General features: G+C 36.6%; 2 protein-coding genes across 2 annotated transcripts in view; one reads left to right on the top strand and one right to left on the bottom strand.

Moving 5' to 3' along the window:
* Positions 1-1,623: 1,623 nt before the first annotated feature.
* POLQ (DNA polymerase theta) overlaps positions 1,624-24,157 on the top strand; it is a 126,132-nt gene continuing 103,598 nt past the window's right edge. Inside the window, exons 1-10 of the mRNA XM_032406649.1 lie at positions 1,624-1,909; positions 2,383-2,562; positions 4,533-4,663; positions 6,082-6,238; positions 8,126-8,234; positions 10,924-11,143; positions 13,611-13,758; positions 16,517-16,663; positions 19,587-19,799; positions 23,740-23,882. Coding sequence (XP_032262540.1) covers positions 1,732-1,909; positions 2,383-2,562; positions 4,533-4,663; positions 6,082-6,238; positions 8,126-8,234; positions 10,924-11,143; positions 13,611-13,758; positions 16,517-16,663; positions 19,587-19,799; positions 23,740-23,882 — 1,626 coding nt within the window. The 5' untranslated portion in view covers positions 1,624-1,731. The remainder of the gene's footprint in view (positions 1,910-2,382; positions 2,563-4,532; positions 4,664-6,081; positions 6,239-8,125; positions 8,235-10,923; positions 11,144-13,610; positions 13,759-16,516; positions 16,664-19,586; positions 19,800-23,739; positions 23,883-24,157) is intronic.
* LOC116633873 (60S ribosomal protein L37-like) lies at positions 16,913-17,230 on the bottom strand. Its single transcript, XM_032406648.1, has one exon. It carries the CDS (start codon positions 17,228-17,230, stop codon positions 16,952-16,954), a length of 279 nt encoding a protein of 92 aa, XP_032262539.1. The 3' UTR covers positions 16,913-16,951.

Here is a 24,157-nt window from a genome sequence, read left to right as displayed (position 1 = left end):
CATACCTGGTATGTCTCCCAGGTAACTGGAAGAAATATGTCCAAATATTTTTCTTCCGGAAGATTTTGTTTATTTTATTCATTTTTTAAATAAACCCTTATTTTTAAGTAAACACAACGGGGCTCAAACTTGTTACTGGGAGATCAAGAGTCACATGTTCTACCAACTGTGCCAGCCAGGCTCCCCCTCTGGAAGATTTTAACTCAGACCTTGAAGAATTACCACAAATAAGATCCCAAGGAACACAAGCTCAGACACAATTAAAAGATGGGAAATACTTCTGGTGTATTAGCATTAATTATTACAATACCTGTTAGCATAACAAAATTGTTAAATATTTTTGAAAAGTAGCTTTCTTTTCTCTATTTATCTGAGTTTTTTTTTTTTTAATTAGAAATAGATGTTGAATGTTTGAAATAAACTGTAAGTTTGAAAATATTCTCTTGGATTTTTACTGGGATGACATAAACTATTCCCTGCATTTCCTTCCTAATTATTTTCCTCATTTGATCATAGTTCACGTAATAAAAATAGTGTGAGATTTGTGAGAGATTTTTTTGGTTTATTATTTTCCCTTAAAAATTGGAATCAGTATTAGAACGCTTAAATATCACTTTCTTGGAATAGTAGTTATTATGTGGAGGGCACTGTTCTAAGCACTCTACCCATATTGACTTATTTAGTGCTCATAATAACCAAATAGTTTGCTATTATTATCCTTATCATACACACACAAGAAAGGAAGCACAAAGGGGTTAAGCAAGTTGTCCAAAATCATATAGCTATTAAGCCTTCAAACCTAGACTGCTGGCTCCAGAATTTCACTCTTGACCTCTATGCTATACTGCATCTCAGGAAGTTCTTCCAGGACTACAGTGTAAGTTAGGAGTTCTTCCATTTTTTTGACAGCACTGTTCATTTCTGCCTGAACATTAGTACAATTTTAAATTATTAATTAGTTTAATGTCTGTCTCCTTCTCTAGGCTCTTTCTCTTTGAGAGCAGAAACCATTTAATGCCATTTCCCTGCCATTTACCCAGATGGCTAGTACACAGAAGGTGCTCAATAAATGGTTGAGTGAATGAATGCAGAGAACGTGCATAAAAAAGAACGAGGAAAAATGTTTCCTTCATGGAGTAATGTCTCCATCTTGTGGAATTTTAGAATATTGCCATTCAAAAACATTTTTTAAATAAGATAGGGTTTTCACAGAATTGATTCTCAAAAGCTATTTCCCAGACTTGTACTATATGTACTTGCACACATAATCTGTAATTTTTTTTTTAATATCAATATGTTAAAAAGAGTTACTTCCCTGAGCTACCTATTACGGGCAACTCATGACGTTAGCAAATCTTGCTATTCAAACAAGAAATAGACAAAAAGTGCTTAGGCCAGGCTGATTATAAATACAGGTTATACGTACAGAGTCGTTCCCTCGCCCCCGCCCCTTGATGTAGGTGCAACTCGGCTTCTCTGACCCTAACCTACAAGCGAGGCGAAAGGCTGGAGGTCTAAGACACCAGCGAAGCCGCTCCTTCCCCACGACTCTATGGTTCTCAGGTTACTCTCACCACTGAGAACTCTATGGTTCCGGGGGCGGGCTGGGAGGCCTGAGTTTGAAAGCCGAGGCGGGAAGATGGAGGCTGCACCTGTCACCAGGCCCGGTTTCTCCGGAGCGGGAGGACGCTGGGACTGTGACTTTCCTTGAATCGCCGAGAAGAGTTCGCGATGAATCTTCCTCGCTGGAGTGGAAAACGGCGGCGTTCAGCATCAGGCTCGGACTCCTCGGGAAGCGGCGGTGACGGCAGGGACAGCCCCCTGCTCCCCTCGGGGCCCGTGCTGAGTCCGCCGCCGGGTCTGGGACGCTGCTTGAAGGACCGCGGCCGAGCGCAGGCCGCAGCTGCAGGTACTCGCAGGCGCTTGAGGGGCCGCGGGCGAGGTGGGCAGCTGTGCCCAGCCACGTGCGGGGAGGTGTAGTTTCAGCACAGAGCTTGCGTGGTTTGCACAGCCCACTAGACTTCTACTCCCCTTTTCAGTTTGTGACTCTGGCCTAGTGTGGCAGGCCACTTTGTTAGGACAGGGACGTGCAGATTGGGCGACAGCCTGGAAATGATATTCAAGTGGTTTGTGGGTCTTTAGACCTTTACAGAAACAACTTCCTCGTCGGCCAGATCTAATCACCTGTCGGGGGCTCACGCCTAATAGTGCCCAGTACTCCTTACAGATCCTGATGTAGGAAGTGCTTTCTGTCAGGATGTGCTTTACATAGATAGCCTCAGGCCAGCACGTGGGAATCCCAAAACACAGTGGAAGACGAACAGCTGAAGTCATATGTTAGAATTAGGTTCAACTATTAATTACTTTTTTCTTTCCTGAAAGGGGAATGCAAGCAGACAATTCCTGACGATCAAATAGACAAGTTGCTGTTGGCAAACTGGGGACTTCCTGTAGCGGTTCTGGAAAAATACCACAGTTTTGGTGTAAAAAAGATGTTTGAATGGCAGGCAGAGTGCCTTTTGCTTGGACAAGTCCTGGAAGGAAAGAATTTAGTCTATTCAGGTATTCAAATTTGTGCACATTAATTTCTGTACTACTTTATGACATGAATAGAAAGGATACCCTTGAGGTAGTTATGAAGTAATTTAAAAGGTAGTAGTTATGAGGTAGTTTAAAAAGTGAATGACACTGCTTCATAACTAGAGAAAGTCTTAAAATAGGAAAAGTGGAGTCTCATCATATGCGTATTTAAATTATGCAAATTCCATTATATTGGTGAGTGTGGGGAGCGAAAAAGCAGACGATTTAAAGAGAGCTATTCTGCTTGTCTTTCCTCTTAACAACCATGTCCCAGGGTGAGAGTGTAAGGGGAATGTAAATCTGCTCTTCCCCTGGTTGATCTCAGTTGCTTTAGAGTGTGTGAACATTATACATTATGTATTATGTATATTATAAATACATAATGTATAATGTTATATACATTGACCTGCTTGTACAAGGTTGTATACACAAAAACATATGTAATTTACCATATAGAAGACTTATATAGGCTTTCAGGGGCAACTCTGACATTCATACTTTTTAACCTTTTTACTCACTGACTTTAGAACTTACCATATGATAAGATGCACTTTCTTTGTATCAGTTTTTTCTGAAGTTGTGAGTCATCCAGATTTTTAATTATGGCTTCAGCAGATAGTTATCATTAGGAACAATAAGTTCAGGCTGTGGAGTCAGATTGGTTGGGTTTGAAAACTGTTACAGTTAATGCCTGTGGTAATTAATATAGAGCATATTAATAGAAAGCATGAGAGAATGCTTAGAACAGTTGTTGGCATGTAGAATGTACATAATAAATACTAACTGGTGGCAGTGGTAGAATGGCCTGACCATTTCAACTGCTTAAACCAAAACTTGGGTATCATTCATATTTCTGGTTGCCAGCTTACATCAATTAATCACCAAGTCCAGTGTATATTATCAAGTATCTTTTTTTTTTTAAAGATTTATTGAGAGAGAGAGAGTACACACGAGAGCGTGAGTGCGTGGGGAGGGGCAGAAGGGGAGAGGGGGAGAGAAGCAGACTCCTCCCTGAGTGTGGAGCCTGATGGGGGCTCAGTCTCACCACCCTGAGATCATGACCTGAGTGGAAATCAAGAGTCAAATGCCCCACCGACTGAGCCACCCAAATATCTTGATTTTGACTACTCTCTGTTTTTAGGTACACTACCTAGTTTATTATCCTCTTTCTTGTAGATTATGCTCATCTTCTAGATTATGCAATAGCCTTATAACGAGTTTGTATTTTCTCTCTGGTTTTATTCTGCCTCTGCTTGCAAAGTGGTCTTTATAGAGTACGAATATGATCTTGCCACTCCTTTTCATAAAACTCACTAGTCACTCTACATTGCTTTCAGGATAAATTCTAAATTCCTTATGTGGTGGGATTATAAAATTCTTTTTCATGTGACATGTTCATATCTCTTCTCTTACTCCTCCTGGTTTTATTTCAGGCTTACTAAATCGCTGCCCTCTGAACTTACCAGGCTTTCCTCCAGGCTTCTGCACATGCTGTTTCTTTTGCTTGGCATTCCTTTCCTCTTCCCTTCTTGTCTCATAAGTTGCGTTTCCTTTCCATAAACTTCATTATAGCTCTTCTCTCTCAACTTCTATCATGGTTCCTACCACAATATATTAAACTTGTTTATCTCCTTCCTCAAAGCATGGCTTTTAATCATTCAGCACTTAAAGGAAAGGATCGGTACATACAAGCTAGGGACTAAGTATTCATCATTTATTGTTCATAAAAGGATTTGTTTAATAATTTTCTGTTTTCAGTGTGAGGCTATCTAGAGTGCTGGTTTGAAGTCAGGGTCATGTAAGTGAATAAAGTTTTCAGATGCTAGTAGGGGCCTTAGTGATAGGCTAGTCTAAGGCTCTGTAGTTACTGGATATGGCTTAAAACGTTAATTAATGCAGTATATCAAATATTACTTCTCTTTGTAATAACCTTGTGGAATAATATGTTTTAGCTCCTACAAGTGCTGGGAAGACTCTTGTTGCTGAATTACTTATGTTGAAGCGAGTTTTGGAAATGCGGAAGAAAGCTTTGTTTATTTTGCCCTTTGTCTCTGTGGCTAAAGAGAAGAAATACTATCTTCAGGTAATGTTCTTGTACTAAGAACATTATTGTAATAAGACCTATTATTGGCAGCTGTGTTAATAAAGGTTTCTTTTATTGCATCCCAAAGTAGCTTTAAAAGTTGACCATTTATGAAGAGAAACTTTTTTATTATTGCATAAAGGAGAAAGGGTCATTAAATCAAAAGAGTAATTGAAAATTGTGTTAAAATTTATGAACTTTTCCTTAGGAAGTAAACAGAATATTTCAATTAGTATTTAAACATATAAATTAAAAAACAGCATTTTAACTGAATAGTAGAATTAGAGTGAAGCACGGAAAGGAGAGTGTTTAAAGAAACATATCCTATCCTAACTGAGGGCCATTTGGGAGTAGTTAGGGGAAGAAGAACAAGATCCATTGGTGTGTAGGTAAAGCTTCAGGCCTGTGGTCTGTTCTGCAAAAATGAATAATAACATTTTTCATTTGTATGCTACTCACTGGTTTTTAAGGCATTTTTACAAATAACAGTGTTTCATTAAATAGAATACATTTACTGTTGTGATTTCTGCAGTGAAAAAATATGTTGCAATGGCAAGACTATTATACTGGTAGTCAAAAAATCTGGGTTCTAGTCCCAGTTTTGCCATTAACTATATCTTCAGGCCAGGCACATAATCTCCTGGACCTCAGTATTTTCATTGGTAAAATGAGGATTTTAACCCTAATACTATGGGTTAACTCAATAACACTCAGAAACATTTTATTGAATGAACAGCTCTAAAGTTCTATGGTTCTATAAATCTTTTTAACAGTTATTTCAGAGGCCAAATAGCCAACAAAGCTGGTCCTACATGGTAACATCCTCTCAACTTAGACCAAAGTAACAAAATGATGAAAGGATCCTTTTTATTGAGAAGGTATGTTAGTTAAAGTTAAACTACAAAAAAAAAAAAAAAAAAATTAACATCAAGGTCCCACTGCATTGGACTTTTGAAAACTTCTATTGTATAAAAAATTGTGGGATAATGAGAATAATTTTTTCATGAAGTATAAATTTGTTTCTTAAAATGTTACATTTGTGTTTTTAAAAAGAGCTAGTTTCTTGCATGTTCATTAGATTAAAAATTTAGTGCTTAAGGTAGTTTTCTTCCAATTTTAATTTCTATAAATAACTCTTGGAAGTGCTGTATTAATGTAATCGTTAAAATGGCATACTTCTATTGGACTCTGTCTTAACAGAAAATCTCTGTTCTGAGTTTTGTCAGTTCTAAACTTCATATTTTTAGCATGTGATACTAAAAAAAACCCCAAAAAACAGTGTGTCCTGGCCAGGAACAACCAACAGTAATCTAATAAATATCTTTGGATACTTATGTCTGTATTCTGGGATAGAACCAATCTACAATTCATGAATTTCAAGTATTTTTACTTGTATTGTTCCTTTTCACTCAATTCAGAGTCTGTTTCAGGAAGTAGGAATAAATGTGGACGGTTATATGGGCAGTGCCTCTCCAACAGGGCATTTCTCTTCCTTGGATATTGCTGTCTGCACAATCGAGAGAGCCAATGGTCTGATCAATCGCCTCATAGAGGAAAATAAGATGGATCTATTAGGTAAGAAAAGTAGGAAATAAGCAAATATTTTCTGTTGCTAATTTTTGATGGAATGGAGTGGAGCTGTTGTGATTTCTATATGTCCCATTTTTTTCTTATTATCTGTCATCTGCTTATGGAGTTGAGAATTGGCATCTGTAATGTTAGGAACTCTGTGTTTAAAAAAAAAAAAAAGTTTTTTGTCCTGCTTGCTGTTATTGACTATTTCCCTGTATGTTTGCACTTTACAAAACACAGAGGATATCCTTGAGCCCTCAAGTCATTTCTCATTGCTTCTTTTCTGTCTAAACTTTACTGGGAATAGAAGGAAGCATGCTGGGGCTGTTTCTGCCATATCTGCAGTTAGTATGTATTCATTATCATATTCTGGTGCTAGGATATCTAGATTTGGCCTTTACTTAGAGGTTACCATTTAGCAGGGAAATGGTATGGAGCTATAGAAGCTGACACTGTATATGAGTTTGGAACTCCGGGAAGGTTTTCTACCTTAATACTTTTTGTTTTTTTTTTTGTAACCACTTAGGAAAGTCTATGTAGAGGTAGCAGCAGGAAGAGAATGGTTGTAGCATCAGCAGAAGCGGCAACTCATATCAGTTAGCTACTCACTGGGATCCTGGTGAACTTAAATGGTAAAGTTGGGTAGGGTAGGAGTGGGGAATGAAATCAAAGATTAATAAGACATGGCTCTGCTCTGTAAAGCTTAGAGAAATCACATTCATCAATTTGTATCAGAATTGTCTTATCACTTGTAACCCCCTTGGATTTTAAATATCTCAAGGATTGCAATAGAATCTTATTAAATGTGATATCCAATATACCTAGCACAGTGCCTGGCACAGATATTTTTTGAATGACTGAGTGAGTGAGTAAACTGAAATAACTTACCATGCCATATGATTTTTGAGATAGCTTACTGATGAGGAAAAGGAGCATCATGTGCCATTAGGAAATGGGTCTGAAAGATCTTGATTTAGGTGGGGAGGCTTTGTCGGGGGGGTACCAGCGCCTGTGAAAACCATGATCTTATGACTGTGTTTAAAGAAGGCATTGGTTGGTACTAACTTTTCAGTAATTCTTGAGCATTATTCCAAGTGCACAGACTGGTTTAATTCTCCAAATAGTGGAGAAGAGGATTCTGGTAGACAAAACATACTTATGTTTTGTAGTAGAGTGACTCATTACCTATCATCATCAAACAAAAACATCCCTTAAAATCATTTCTTTCTTCTTGATCTGATTTTGTTTTTCTTTTTTTTTTTTTTAAAGATTTTATTTTATTTATTTGACAGAGAGAGACACAGCGAGAGAGGGAACACAAGCAGGGGCAGAGGGAGAGGGAGAAGCAGGCTTCCCGCCGAGCAGGGAGCCCGATGCGGGGCTCCATCCCAGGATCCTGGGATCATGACCTGAGCCGAAGGCAGATGCTTAATGACTGAGCCACCCAGGCGCCCCTGATTTTGTTTTTCTAAGCAACTTTCTAACATCAGTATTGTTGGTTGCCCTGGTTGTTTTCCCCCATAGAAAAGTCAATACACTGAATAACTGTCCTAGCATGTGTTTGATATCTCATTGTACATGTATTTCTACAAGGTTGCCAATAAAGAAGTATCTGAGTAATGAGAGGCAGTTTCCTCTGAGTTAGCTAATCATTGATTTTTAGATCCAGAATACATTACAGTAGGACCACTTATGATGTCTGAAATGTCTTGAGAAAGGAATGTCTATTATGTGAAATCTGATTTTTGTTTTATGGTTAGAAATTTGTATCACCTGCAATATACTGTAGTAATGACAGCTACTTACTACTATATAAGATACTGAGTCTTTTAAAATTTTTCTTGAAATTGTGAAATTTTGTAAAACCTAGTATCTGGATAATCTCTTTAGGACTGGTGGTTGTGGATGAATTGCATATGCTGGGAGACTCCCACCGAGGGTATCTGCTGGAGCTTTTGCTCACTAAGATTTGCTATATTACTCACAAGTCAGCATCTTGGTGAGTACCTGAAATAACTGAGTTCCTGAGATTCTAAGCAGTGTCGAGAAAGTGTTTGCAGAAGTGCGTAGTAAGTATGAATTAAACAAATTAAAGAAGGAGAATAATACCTATTTAGAACAAACTCATGTACAGCAGTTCATTTTTGTTCCAAAAGAAGTACTTAAGACTGAGTGATTTTAGATGATTTTGTAAACATTTTAAAATTTTGGATTGTTCACCACTTTTATGGTAAAATTTTAAAAATCCAGTTTTTGTATTTGTCAGTTATACATCATTCTATTTAAGCAGTCAAGACTAATTTTGAAAAATAACATTTCTTCATCCCCCCCTTTCCAGAGGCAACTACTTTCAACTCTTACAGCTTTTAAAAAATTTATTTACAGTGTTATTTCTAAATGTAGCCACTTGTGTTTTTAGTTTTACACATTGTGTATTGACTACTTACTATGAAAGATGAAGATCTAGCTCTTCTTTAAAATCTTTACTCACCCAACCCAATCTCCTCCCATCTGACCCCACAGTCTCTCTTTGTCCTCTCATCATCTTCCCATTCTCCAAATACTGTTATGCCATAATTTTGCTCAGATCAGTATTTAATGTTACACTGTTAGGACTATATAAATGCCTTTGCCAACCGAGTCATGTAGTGTATTATGATTACTTTTACCTTCTAAATAACTTTTTGTTTTCTCTGAAATTAATAAATATCTTTTTTGTTTGATGGCTTGGTTTTCTCTGTCCTTTTCACTGATTGATCCCCAGCCTCTTTCCCCCTTATGTAAATCTCCATCCAATATGTTCTAACACATTTGCTATTCTACCAAATTCATCTTCTTTTTTTTTTTTTTTTTTTTTAAAGATTTTATTTATTTATTTAAGAGAGAGAGAATGAGAGAGAGCACATGAGAGGGGGGAGGGTCAGAGGGAGAAGCAGACTCCCTGCCGAGCAGGGAGCCCGATGCGGGACTCGATCCAGGGACTCCAGGATCATGACCTGAGCCGAAGGCAGTCGCTTAACCAACTGAGCCACCCAGGCGCCCTACCAAATTCATCTTCTTGAAGTTTCTCCAAAAGACTTCTGAATTGTTCTAATCTGGTTATGTGGGTAAACTATATATGTGCTGCATAGTACTTATTTTAGGATCTTTCTTTATCATTTATTCCTATTGCTTTTTGCTTGAGTCAGAGTCCCCCTTTTTTGGATAACATATTTTTTTCTTGATTTACTTCCTCATTTTGGTGGGGACATCTTCCAGGATGTTCCACTTTATTTTAGTGTACAGTCTATTCATACGATTTTTTTTGAAAGTTTGCATATCTGAAAATGCCTTACAGTTATTTCATAGATTGTCCAGGTATAGAAGTCAAGGTTTTAAATATTTTTCCTTTAGAGTTTTTAAGACCTTACTTCATTCTCTTGTTCCTGTTGAGAAATCCAATGCCATGCTTATCCTTTATCCTTTGTATGAAATTTTTTAATTCTCTCTGGGAGTTTTTAGGGGCTCCTTTTCTTCCTCAGTGTTGTGAAATTTCACACCAATATGTCTTGGTGTTTCATTTTCGTTCATTGTGCTTGTTGCTCAATAGATTCTTTCAATCTGGGAGCTCTTATGTTTCAGTTTAGGGAGATTTAACACCTCTTTTTCAGTATATGAGAAAATATGGAGATAATTATCTATATACCAAATCAGTAGGGATATAGAAGATATGACTAATGCAATTAGCAAATTTGACCTAATGGATGTATGTAGAAGAATTACCAAATAAAAGCAGAATATATGTTCTTTTCAGTGTGCATAATAAAACGTTGCTCTATGCTGGGCCATAAAGCCATATATTTTAAAGGATTTAAGTAATTTAGAATATATTCTCTGACAAATGGAATTAAACTAAAAAATAAGTATAGGAGAGGCATATGTTCCCTGGAAATTGGGAAATAGACTTTTACCCATTTTTGGGTCAAAAAAGTAATCACAGTAGAAATTGGAAGATAGTTTGAATTGAAAGTATATCTCCTAACAAAACTTGTGAAATGTAGTTTAAGTTTAAAGGGGAATTGATAGTATAAAATGCATGTATTACTGAAGAAGAGAGACTGAAAAATTAATGTATTATTCATCTCAAGAACTTAGAATAGTAAAATAATGCCACAGAAAGTAGAAGGAGAGAAATAATAAAGACAAGAGCAAAAATTAATGAAAGAGGAAAGTCATTATCCAGAACATTCAAACAGTTCTGCAAATCAAGAAGAAAAAACTCAATATATCAATGGGCAAGCACCTTCAACAGGCATTTATAAGATGGTATCCAAATGGTCCATAAACATGAAATGATACTTAATCTCATTAGTAATCAAGGCAATGTAAACTACTTCTTCAAAGAGATATTACCACACACTCTCCAAAATGGCTAATGTTAAAAAGATTGGCAATACTAAGTGGTGACAAGATGTGGAACAATAAAACACACATGGATCATGGAGCTACTTTAGTACAGTCTCTTTGGAAAACAGTTTGACATCAATAAAATTGAAGATGATCTATAACCCAGTAATTTTACTTCTAGGTGTATACCTTAAAAACGTGTGGGTGTATGGACCAAGGACATGACCAAAAATACTGTTAGCAGCACTATTTGTAACTAATACTATGTATCTCTGAACATCATTTTCATTTGTTTTCCACAGCCAGGCAAATTTAGCCAGTTCTCTATCTAATGCCGTGCAGATTGTTGGCATGAGTGCTACTCTTCCTAATTTGGAGATTGTAGCTTCCTGGTTAAATGCTGAACTCTACCACACCAACTTTCGTCCTGTACCACTGTTAGAGTCAGTAAAAATTGGAAATTCTATATATGACTCTTCAATGAAGCTTGTGAGGGAATTTCATCCCAATCTACAAGTAAAGGTAAGTCAGTATTTTTACATCACTACTCCTAGTATTTTGTGCTTGATTGCATTTTCTAGAAGTTAACATTTTTTTGAGTTATATAAATTAGGGGTTGCAATGTAGTTGAATATGCTTTACATATCCATTAGAAGGATTATTAATATTAAGCTAATGGTTTCATCTTAAATAATTGGTGGTGATGGTGAGAGAAGAAATATAGTTGTGCCTTCAATTTATTTATTTTTTTAAAGGTTTTATTTATTTATTTGACAGAGAGAGAGAGAGAGCGCACAAGCAGGGGGAGAGACAGGCAGAGGCAGAGGGAGAAACAGGCTCCCCGCTAAGCAGGGAGCCCGATGCAGGGCTTGAACCCAGGACCCTGGGATCATGACCGGAGCCGAAGGCAGATGCTTAACTGAATTGAGCCACCCAGGTGCCCCAGTTGTGCCTTCAATTTAAATGATTATCTTTTCCAATAAGTATAATAAAAGATACTATAAATAATAAAAAATACCTAATTTTGTAGATTTTTCTTTTTAACTGGGAAAAGATTTTCTTATGGCTTAGTTTACACTAAGCACTAATGTAGAAAATTAACTTTTGTTAAGTAGTAGGTATAATATATAGTAAAAGGGAAAAACATCATTTTTAGAGTCAGACTTACCTCTGATACATAATAGAGACACTTGATATGGCTGATATTACTTGAATCACAAAACCTCTCTGAATATACTATCTTTATCTAGACAGTGGGATGTAATACTTATTCTAGGAATGAAGGATGGTTTTGTCTGGCATCTAGGAAGTGCTTGATAAATTATAAATTCTCGCACACACCCGTAAATACACTTAAAAAATTTTAGTTCACAGTGTTTTTTTAAGTCTGATTCTTCAATCCTGAGTTAAAAACCTGACTCATCATCTGTGGAGTGGGACATCTTCTCTTTTTGTGTAGAGCTGTGCCTCCGAGTATGGAAACCGCTAGAGCTGGGAATAGGAGTAAATTCATGTGTTTCAGTCCTCTCCTAGATAGGCATTTGTAGTCTCTGTATGTCTGGCATGGAATCTTCCTCAGTTGCTTTGCTCTGTACCCCAAATTTCATCAGACTGTGCCTTGGTTACCTCAACAAATATGTAAACACATTCATTTGCTCTCTTGTTAATCTTTTTCTGTTGGTATGTCTCTGCCTCCACCCTGTTTGAATCACTTTCAACTCTTACCTGGATTATTGAAATAGTCTCCTAATTGATCTCTCTGCTTCCCACCTTCTCCCTTTCAGTCTATGCTTAAATCAGGAGCTAATGATCTATTTAACATGAACATCAGATAACATAACCATTATGTTCCCACCCTTGAAATGGTTCCTTGTTTTGTTTAGAATGAAAGCCAGCCTCTTTTTGGTAGGCTATAAGACCGTACATGATCTGTCCCCACCCGTTAGTGCTCTGACCTCACCTACTACTTTCCTTCTCATTCCCTCCACAGCCTATTTGCTGTTCCATAATATGCCAAGAATCTTCCACCTCAGGTTCTTTCTTTCTGGAATGCCTTACCCCCGAGGCATCAGTATGGTTTACTCTTTCACCTTTGGACCTTTACTCAAAAGTCACTTTCTGAGACCTTCCCTGGCCACCTTGTCTAAATTACAGTGTCCTCCCATTCCTGGTCCCTATTTTCCATTTTCTTTTTCTCTTTATCACTTTTCAAAATTCTGTGTTTTACTTTTCTTGTTTTTGTTCTCTCTCCCTTCCTACTGGCGTAGTAACACTCTGAGGAAAGAGCTTTTTCTCTGCTTTATTCTTTATCCCCAGTACCTAGGACAATATCTGGTACATAGTAAATGTTTGTTCATTGGGTGAATGGATGGATGAATTAATTAATCCAGTTAAACACCTCTTCCAGTTTTGGGAACTCACTGGGCTACCGCAGGGCATTTACATATGCTTTGTTCTGCCTGAAATTTTTCCACTGTCTGCCAGTTACCTTTCATTGAAATAATGCCTCCCCTCCTTTGTATTTCAGCTAAATAATTTTTCCAGAGAAACCTCTTTGATTTTTTTCTGTCAAATTTATGTCAAATATGAGGCTTCAAAATATCATAAAATTCTTTTATAGTACATCTAATAATTGTACTTTACATTTATTTGTTTTGTACCTTAATATGTTTCCCCAATGAGACCTAACCCCCTTAAAAATAGGACCTTGACTTTCTTTTGCTTACCATTATATCCCCATTGGCTGAGGGTTCAAAGTCAATAAATACTAGTTGAATTAATAGAAAATATTTCCTTTTCACCTTGCATTATAAGGAAGTTTATTTCTCTTTTTCTCTTGCTTTTTCTTTGTTATTGACTTTGTAACTGATTTTTATTATGCCTTTCAGTAGAAAAAAACCTTCCCCATGAAGCAAAATGAGTGACTTTAAACTGATGTGAAAATGTTTTGAAAGGACCATTAGAGTGACTATTTCTCTTTCTTTCTTAGGGAGATGAGGACCATGTTGTTAGTTTATGTTATGAGACCATTTGTGATAACCATTCAGTATTACTTTTCTGTCCATCAAAGAAATGGTGTGAGAAGTTGGCAGATAGCATTGCCCGTGAGTTTTATAATCTACACCATCAAGCCAAGGGTAAGTTACTGATGGAAATGAAAGCTTCTATACTTAGTACACTTGCTTGAACGTAATGTTAATGAGTATATAAATAAAGCATGACTCTTTTCGATCATTGAGCCACCTGCCCACTGGTTTACATAGTTTACAAAACTATGCTTTTGTGACTAATCCTCTCCTTATCCTCATTATAGACAATGTATACATACACTCAGGCTAACCTTAAGATTTTTAAAATACTGGATTTATACAGGCACATACTAAGATTCTTCATCTAGGATCCATGGGCTTTGAGATATTGATCTTTGAAGCCTCTAAATTATATATAGAACTTCACATATATACATTTTTCTGGAGAAATCAGACATATCTCTCTTTATATTTCCAAACTCTAAAAAAGAATCACACACATATACATATATATGTATATAAACACATGTATTTTAAAATTAGCTTTATTGGGGCACCTGGGTGGCTCAGTCTGTTAAGTGGCTGCCTTCGGCTCAGGTCATGGTCCCAGGGTCCTGGAATCAAGTCCTGTGTGGGGCTCTCTGCTCAGTGGGGAGCCTGCTTCTCCCTCTCCCTCAGCTGCTCCTTCTACTTCTCCTCTCTTGCTTGTGTTCTCTCTCTCAAATAAAATAAAATAAAATCTTAAAAAATAAATAAATAAAATCAGATTTATTGAGGTATAATTTATATATAATAAAATGTACCCATTTGAAGTGTATAATTTAATGAATTTTAACAAAGTATACACTTGTTTAACCCCCACTATAATGTACCTATAGAACATTTCTGTCACCCTAAAATGTAATCTTTGCTCTTTCGCTATCAATCTCCTCTCTAGCCCCAGGCAAGTGATCTGCTTTTTGTTACTCTAGATTAGCTGTGCCTTTCCTAAGAATTTCATATAAATGAAATCTTATAGTAAATACATGTGTTGTATGTTTGGCTTCTTTCAGTATGGTATTTTTAAGATTCACCAGGTTGTTTATCAATTTGTTTTTTATTGCTGAGTAGTGATTTAGTGTATGGCTATAAATATTAGTATATATTTTACTGATTCTAGGGTGAGCACTGTTCCCTCACCACTTTTGCCAGTCTATGGTCCCTTGGGGCCCAAGATAAGTGTAGGGAAGACAGAAACCAACCAGTTCTGGTCACAGAATATTAGGATATTTTATGATTTCATTGGAATCCTGAGGACAGGTGATAGATGCCTCAAGCTTAGCTCCAATAAGTAAACTTTGCTTGAAGTTTATATTTGATAGGCTCTGGCCCAACATTATAATATCTCTTTCATTTCCCTCCTAATTGATGTTTTCTATACTGTGCCATTTATATTCCTTATGTTGTACCATAATAACTTAAATTCCTTTAATAACCAGAAAATTATTATCTACTTTGCTTCAGATTCTGTTACTTTTATTTATAGCAAGGGTTCCCAAATCCTAGTGCTTGGACTAGAGTCTGGGCTATGGTGAAATTATCACCAGAAAAATAAAGATAAGACAGTACATTTTTTGTAAAGCTGAAGTTTAAATTCTGAAATTATCCCTACTAATTTTTTTTTATGTTAAAATGACTTTTCTTTTGAAATAAAGGTATTGATCAATGGTAGTTTTTAAAAATTTTAAATTGTCCTTAGCATAATAAAACATTGGTAACTTCTGTGGGTTCTTAAAATTTTAAGAAAATTTTACCTAAAATATTTTTAAAAATATATATGTTAAAGGGGCGCCTGGGTGGCTCAGTTGTTAAGTGTCTTCCTTCGGCTCAGGTCATGATCCCGGGATCCTGGGATTGAGCCCCACATTGGGCTCTTGCTTGGCGGGAAGCCTGCTTCTCCCTTTCCCACTCCGCCTGCTTGTGTTCCTGCTCTCACTATCTCTCCCTGTCAAATAAATAAATAAAATCTTTAAAAAATATATATATAATATATGTTAAAAATATATCTTATCAGAGGCTTACTAGTTCAGAAATCCAAGATTTTGGGAAATTCTTTAAAGAAAACATAGTTCCTGCATCTAAGAAAGTTGAGATCTTACTAGGGGAGCAGTTTACACAGAGAGGCAAAGACAGAAGATAATGGGTGACTAATTACCACACGGGTAGCAAAGAGGCTAGAAAAATTATCACATAGAAATAGGCTCCTAGGGGCGCCTGGGTGGCTCAATCGTTAAGCATCTGCCTTTGGCTCAGGTCATGGTTCCAGGGTCCTGGGATCGAGCCCTACATCGGGCTCTCTGCTCGGCAGGAAGGCCTCCTTCACCCTCTCCCACTCCCCTTGCTTGTGTTCCCTCTCTCGCTGTGTCTCTCTCTGTCAAATAAATAAAAATCTTTAAAAAAAAAAAAAAAGAAATAGGCTCCTAGGTGGTTCTGATGCTGCTGGTTGGTGGGACACACTTTGAGCAAGGATTTTGATTTTTAGGCTCTGAATGGTAGTATCTGTAATCCTCTCCTTCCTCAGCTGTGTCCTTTGATCACCTCTTGTGGGCCTGGTCTCACCCTAACACAGTGCTTCCTAAACTTTGGTGCACATTAGAATCATCTGGGGAGATTTTAAAATTCCTTATGTCCAGGTTGCATACTGTTGCATCACAATGTCTAGGAATAAGAGCCAGGCACAAGTATTTTTAAAAGATGTCCTGCTAATTATTATGTATAGTAGTTTTAGAACCATTGCCCTCATATTTAGCTCTGTCATGACTTAGGCAGATAGCATTTAAAGAGGTCCAGCCAGAGGTGAACAGCGTTGATGTTTTTTCTGTGACAGGATTGGTAAGATCATCTGAACTTCCGCCAGTGACACTGGAACAAAAGGGTCTCCTAGAAGTGATGGATCAGTTAAAACGTTCGCCTTCAGGACTGGACTCTATATTACAAAAAACTATACCATGGGGAGTAGCATTTCATCATGCAGGTATCCATATTTATAATCTGTTATTAAGAAGTCCCCTCCAAAATCCTTATAATTTCTTCATTTTTATATTTTTGTGCATTTGATTTCTTGTCAACCACACTGCTTTTAGATTTCATTTTAAGAAGTGTGTGATTAAGATTAAACAAGAGTAAAACACATTTAGTTTACGTATCTGTATAGTATATATATACTAGATAAAGGTTTTTTTGTACCATGGGGGAAGTGAATTCTTCTTTTTTTTTTTTTTTTAAACCAGAACGTTTATTGTGTGACTAATCATTGAAATCCTTAAGATGAACTGGATGCTGCAACAGCTGCCCTCTTGGGCTTAGGTGTTGTTCCTTCACGGAATCCATGCCTGAATCTGTGGAGCCTCATTCGACCGGTCCCAGTGGTGTTTTGTCTTTTAGCCTTGGCACTCCAGTTATACTTGCTCTTGCGCTTGGCAGGATAGCCGCATTTGCCACAGGTGGACTTCTGAAGGTGGTAGGCCTTCGAGCCACAGTGGCGGCACAACGTGTGCGTCTTATTGTGACGCTTTCCAAACGATGACATCCCCTTCGTCATCTTGTTTCCGTGGCAGACTCCCGGGGAAGTGAATTCTAAAATTATTACCATTCTACACTTTGTTTCCTTAAAATTCAGGTTAGACAGGTACTTGATACCCTAATTTTATGCTACTCTGAATGTTTCCTTTTATCTTACAGGGTATTGAAACATTCTTACAAATATGTCAAAATCAAATTAATTTTAGAAATTATCATATTGTATTTTGAGAGGGCTAGAGGTGTTTAAAAATCATCTGGTTGTCAAAATTGCAAGGATTATACAGTCACTAAATTAAATAACTTCTTTTGGGGAGTGGTCTGTCCATGATCACATGTGCTAAGGATGTGGTTAAGAATATATAGTTTCTTCTGCATCCAGAAGAAAGAAACTTTCTTGCACAATACACAAAAATAAATTCAAAATGAATGAAAGACCTAAATGTGAGACAGAATGCCATCAAAATCCTAGAGGAGAACATAGGCAGTAACCTCTCTGGCCTCAGCTATAGCAACTTCTTACTAGGCATGTCTCTGGAGGCGAGGGAAACAAAAGCAAAAAATGAATTATTGGGACTTCATCAAGATAAAAATCTTCTGTACAGTGAAGGAAACAATCAACAAAACTAAAAGGCAACCTTTGGAATGGGAGAAGATATTTGCAAATGACATATCTGATAAAGGATTAGTATCCAAAATCTAAAGAACTTATCTAACTCAAAACACCCAAAAAAACAAATAATCCAGTTAAGAAATGGGTAGAAGACATGAACAGACATTTTCCCAAAGAAGACATCCAGATGGGTAACAGACACATGAAAAGATGCTCAACGTCACTCATCATCAGGGAATTACAAATCAAAACCACAGTGAGATGCTATCTCATACCTATGAGAATGGCTAAAATTAACAACACAGGAAACGACAGATGTTGGTGAGGATCTGGGGAAAGGGGAATGCAAACTGTTGGTGGGAATGCAAACTGGTGCAGCCCTTCTGGAAAAGAGTATGGAGGTTCCTCAAAATTAAAAATGGATCTAACCTATGACCCAGCAATTGCACTACTAGGTATTTACCCAAAGGATACAAAAATACAGATTTGAAGGGATACATGCACCCTGATGTTTATGGCAGCATTATCAACAATAACCAAACTATGGAGAGAGCCCAAATGTCCATCAACTGATGAATAAATAGAGAAGGTGTGATACATATATTACTCAGCCATCAAAAAGAATGAAATCTTGCCATTTGCAATGATGTGGATGGAGCTAGAGTATATTTGCTAAGCAAAATAAGGCAGTCAGAGAAAGACAAATACTGAATGATTTCACTCATGTGGAATTTAAGTAATAAAACAGATGAACGTAGGGGAAGGGGGATAAAAAAAGAGCGGGAAGGAAACTGTAAGAGACTCTTAGCTATAAAGAACAAACTGAGGGTTGGGAGGGAGTTCGGGGGGGGGGGGGGCTAGATGGGCAATGGGGAATAAGGAGGGTATTTGTTATGATTAGCACTAGGTGTAATATGTGGCTGATGAATCACTAAATTCTACTCCTGAAACCAATATTACACTACATGTTAATTAGAATTTAAATAAAAATTTGAAAAGAAAAAAATACATAGTTTCTAAAATTAGGAATTTAACCTTTTCGATTAAAATTTTTATTATGCATACATGAATACATTTTAAAATATATGTATATATATGAACATACAGAAGAATATTTTTATTGTATATAACTTATGATGTATACTAATAAAATGACCCATCACCTAAATTACAAACTCAGTCCTTTTGATTTTTTTAATAAAATTAAAAATAAGCCAAGTAAGTATATATTCTTTATGTTGTTTTTTATTTACTCGTGTATTTATTCTTCAGCATTTATTTATGCTGAAGTGTGATGCATAAGCCATATCTCTACCTTCAGTGACTTCATTGTCTAGAACAGGAGTCAACAAACTACAGTCTGCTGGTCAAATCTAGCACACCATCTATTTTTGTAAATAAAGTATTGCAACACAATCATGACTGTTTGTTCTGTGGCTGCTTTCATGTGACAGTTGTAGGATTGAGTATTTGCAACAGAGACCATCTGTCCTGAAAAGCCTAAAATATTTACAGAAAAAGTTTGCCAAACCCTGGTCTAGAAGATGAGATAAAAGTATACTAGGGGTGGCAGATTGTACCCTTAAAAAGAGAGACCATGGTCACTTCTTTGTTTATAGTCATAACAATAGCTTGAAAAAATCTTTGGAGGCTTGTAGTAGATTCCCAGATCTATTTGTAAGTGATCAAGTACGGTATTTCTGTTATATTCATTAATTCACATATTCATTAGTAAATATATGGTATTATTACTTCCTTTTGTTAGGTCTTACTTTTGAGGAGAGGGATATCATTGAAGGAGCCTTCCGTCAAGGTCAGATTCGGGTTTTGGCAGCAACTTCTACTCTTTCATCTGGGGTGAACCTACCAGCACGTCGTGTAATTATTCGGACTCCTATTTTCAGTGGTCAACCTCTAGATATTCTTACTTATAAGCAGATGGTTGGTCGTGCTGGCAGGAAAGGGGTAGACACAGTAGGTAAGTGAGTTTGAATTTAATTGTAATAGCATTGCTGAAGGACAGTGTCAGTCTACTTGAAATTTGACTAGTGCCTGGCAACTCATTTCTTATCATGCGGCATTTCTTTGTTATCCAAAGCACTAATGTCATGTTTTGATTTACTTAATATTTATAATGAATGTAAGTTATAATTTTCATATATCAGCAACCATTGATTTTCTACTAATGTAGAATCAAAATATTCTTTACATTTTATACAGTGAAATGACTTAATATTTTAGTCAAAATGACTTATCACGTTAGCTAGAAGATGATTTCTAATTTTCAGCATAACCTATCTAGTGCTAATGAAGGGAATCATTTTCATGGGTTTTAGTTCTGCTTAGGTGACTGGTCTAAGACTTCAAATAAAGATGCTGAGAGCTGGGAAATACTCTCACAGTTTGGGAATAGGAACTTTACATACTATCGTTTTCTCTCTAAATTGGTGCTGATTCTGAAAACAACTTTTTAGTTTCTTGTGTCAACAAGTAATGATAACCTTACCACAAACCAGACAGAAGTTTTGTCTTAAGCAATGAGGAAGAGGTTTGTTTAATTAGATATCAAGATAGCAGCAAATACTATTTCCTACCTGGTACATTATTCTGGGTGTGACAAAATTGTTTTAAGTCTTCTAACATTAAAGAACTTTCAGGGGAACATTCTCTGTCATTCCATCTTCTCTGGGATGTAGTTTATTGACTCCAGTATTACACTATATGTCAAATAAACAGATAAACAGTTCTGTGGCTGCTGAAGAGAAATTAGGGTACCTAGGAGAAAAGGGAAAGTCTTAATGGGAAAATAAGTGGGATATTCTGGGCACAAAAAGCTGGATAGTATCCGAGGAAGTGACTTTTAGAATAACTTGGCTTTGTCATCACATCTTCATTTCAACCATCAGGAAGGAGAGATGAGGAAGTAAAGTGCACAGCCTACCCTTTAAGGGCACTTCTCAGGAGTTGCACGGAATATTTCTCCTCACATACAATCAGCCAGAACTTATCACACAGTTACTTTCCCCAACTGCGAGGGAGACCATATGCCCAACTAACATGTAGGGATTTTATTAAAGGAAAAATGAAAGAATGGCTCTCTGTTTCAGCTCCAGTAACAAATGACTCATCCATCTGTAATCCCTGCAGGGTCATTGGGCTGCCTACTCTTTAAAGCCTAAAAATTCTAATGATTAAAAAAAAAACAAAACTTCCAACTCATTGGATTTCCCCTATTATAGTCATCAAAGAAGTTTATCCTGCTTCTGTCTCTTACTTTGCCTATAAAATATGCAGGTTACATGTGTTTAAAGAAGGTTAGGGGAAGAGACTAAAATACTTCCTATTCCTACTTGCTTCCCTCTGACCTTTCCTCAACTCTGATTTCTTAGTAGACTCATAACTCTGGAGGGTGAAGGATAAGTTCATCTTACACAGCTGCTTTCTTTTAGGGTCAGAGGGTCTTTAAGGTAATGCAGAAGATAAGGAGGTTTTATTTGCCTTGCTACATTCTTAGATTGTACTTCTCTTTCTCATGGGGAAGAATGATTGGAAGGTTGGTGCCCTGGCCAAATTATCAAGCCTTAAATTAGATAACATTTAAACAAAACTAAAATATACCACAATAACTTTGTTTTTGAGGTCTTGTAAACTTCTGAGATTTTGACTTTGTATAATGCTCCATTTCAGGATGGCATATGGCTTGCTCAGAACTTCCAACAAGTGGGGAATGTGTGAATATAGTGTTTCATATCAATTACAAAGATATGCATACTTGGTCATGCTTTTTGGATTGTGTAGCATCTTTGTACCTTCTTTGCATTTGATAAATGATCTTAATAGACCTTGAGAGCTTGTTTGGAGGTTCTAGCAGGGGAGCGCAGCTACTCGTATACCCTTGACCGAAGAACGGTCCTCCTCTATCGGGGAAGGTCGTCCTCTTCGACCGAGCGCGCAGCTTCGGGAGGGACGCACATGGAGCGGTGAGGGAGGAAGGGGACACCCGCCTAGCCAGCCAGATCAGCCGAATCAACTCTGGCGATCAATGGGGTGACAGATGTCGCAGCCAGATCGCCCTCACATCCGATAAATGATCTTAATATTTCCTAGACAGTTAATAGTGTTTTATTTAGATGATATTTTAATCTTTTTGTGGAATTCCTAGAACCTTCCAGTATAAGACATTGGTGCTTTGTGCAAAAATAGTGACTTGTAAGTTAAATAGTAATAATTGGTTTGATTCTAATTGACTTCTCTATTGTGGTATAGATAGAACCTCCTCAGATGGGTGGGAGCAGGAACCTGGACTGTATATATTGCCATTAATTTGGGCATTTTCATAAATCTTGCTTCATCTTGAAAAAGGGTTGTCCATTTTGTTGAAGAATCAAAACCTGAAAGTGGTTTGAACAGCCCTAGATGACATTTTTACTTTGCTGCTAATGCTAGTTGTTACCTTTTGTAGATAATTTTTTGTCTTATGCTGGGCTATTTTGTCGTGCTTGCAAGAACCTGGTGAGACATTTTATTTACCTGTTTTTTATTGTTGTTTGTCTGATGATACCATCTTTTTGTAATTATATCTGGGATAAATAATCAATAGTCATTAAGTTTATAGTCCCTTATCTTTATTCTATCTTGGTTCTCAATTTGGCAGTCAGTGTTAGGAAAGCAGCACTTTCTCTCTGCCTAGAATGGTTAGTATACTCCACCACAATGCCACTTTTGGCTTTCTCTAATGCAAGTGGCCTTCCTTTTGCCCCTTGAACATCTTACTTACTTGCTTCTTTTCCCCTACTATTGGATTCATTTCTGAAAAAAAAATTATGGTTTTCTCTAGTTGTAATTGCTGTAATAGTATTTATGTTTGTATAAGTTGTATATTTGTATATGTTTATAATGTGTAAGTGCTGTCACATATTTTTATTCATTTGATTGTCACAATAACCTAAAGTGTTTAGATTAGTGAATGTTATAATGTAATTTCTAGGTTTCTATAAATATTTTTGAATTTATATTATCATATATAACTAGTAGTATTTTGCATTTGCATTTTTCTTTATAGTTTTCAAAATACCTCTATTATTATTATTATTATTATATATTTAATTAGTAAGAATAGTTACTTCTGTATGGAAGGAAAAAATCTTTTCCTGTGCCTGCTTAGGTTCTATGGCTAGTGCCTACAAATTAAACTGACAAATGACAGATTAATTGGAGAGAAGGCCTACATATTTTATTTGATATTAATGTTTTCATTTTTTACATACACAGAGGCCTTTATAGAAAAACAGTGAAGATCCAAAGAAGCAGTTAGATGTTAGAGACTTTATACCCTTTTAACAAAAGGCAATAGAATTGAGAAGTGACAAGGCAACAGAAAAGGGATTTGGGCTTTGAGGGGTGGTAAACTGTAGGAAGGTAAATATATAGTGGAAACTAATGGAAGTTAAGGATTATTTTTTTTATTTAAATTCAATTAGCCAACAAAGAGTACATCATTATTTTCAGATGTAGTGTTCAACAATTCATCAGTTAAGGATTATTTAGAAAGGATTACGCAGACCCACCTTGGTGCTCACTTTCTGTTCAGTAGTAAGTGATAAGAGGAACACCTTCACAAAGAGAAATTTATATCTTGCTTCTAGGCAAGCAGGGTGAAGGCAAAGAGCTCTTTCTGTTTCCTAAGTGCCTTCAGGTCAAAATAATCCTTATGCCAAAGTGGCATATTTTGGTGTGGCATATTCGGATCCCCTTCAATCCAGAGTTCAGAGAATGAAAGCATCAGCAATAATTCTATGACCATAATAACCACTATCATCTATTACGTTCTTTTTAAGCAAGACATTTGAAATTCTCTTTGGCAAGTATCTTAAGGAAATATGTTGGGAATTTGCAAATGTATGGTTTTTTGGTTATAGGTGAGAGTATCTTAGTTTGTAAGAACTCTGAAAAATCAAAAGGCATTGCTCTACTTCAGGGATCTCTAAAACCTGTTCGTAGCTGTTTGCAAAGACGAGAAGGAGAAGAAGTAACTGCGAGCATGATAAGAGCTATTCTGGAGGTAAGAAAGAGTTCACTAAATTTCCATTTGTTCTTTTGTGCTTATAATATGATGGTAGTACTTAAATATGGGAAGAAAAATCTTATCTTTGTGTTTCTTTATGAGATTGTTTATAGTCTCCCCAAGTCTGAATGTCTTCTATTTAAGTTATTTCCTGGAGTTTAATACAGCTAGTGCTATAGCAGTACATTTCAAAACAGTGGATTAAAACCCAAATGCCAGATGATTTTTAAAAATTTTTTTAGATATACTTTATTATCTATGACCTGAGCTGA

The sequence above is a fragment of the Phoca vitulina genome, unplaced genomic scaffold (assembly GCF_004348235.1).
Source record: "Phoca vitulina isolate PV1807 unplaced genomic scaffold, GSC_HSeal_1.0 scaffold8, whole genome shotgun sequence".
NCBI lineage: Eukaryota > Metazoa > Chordata > Mammalia > Carnivora > Phocidae > Phoca > Phoca vitulina.
This window is presented reverse-complemented; position numbering and strand designations above follow the sequence as displayed.

What these genes read in the sequence shown, in the direction of transcription:
- LOC116633873 (XM_032406648.1), bottom strand. Translation starts at nt 17,230, where the DNA reads ATGACGAAGGGGATGTCATCGTTTGGAAAGCGTCACAATAAGACGCAC.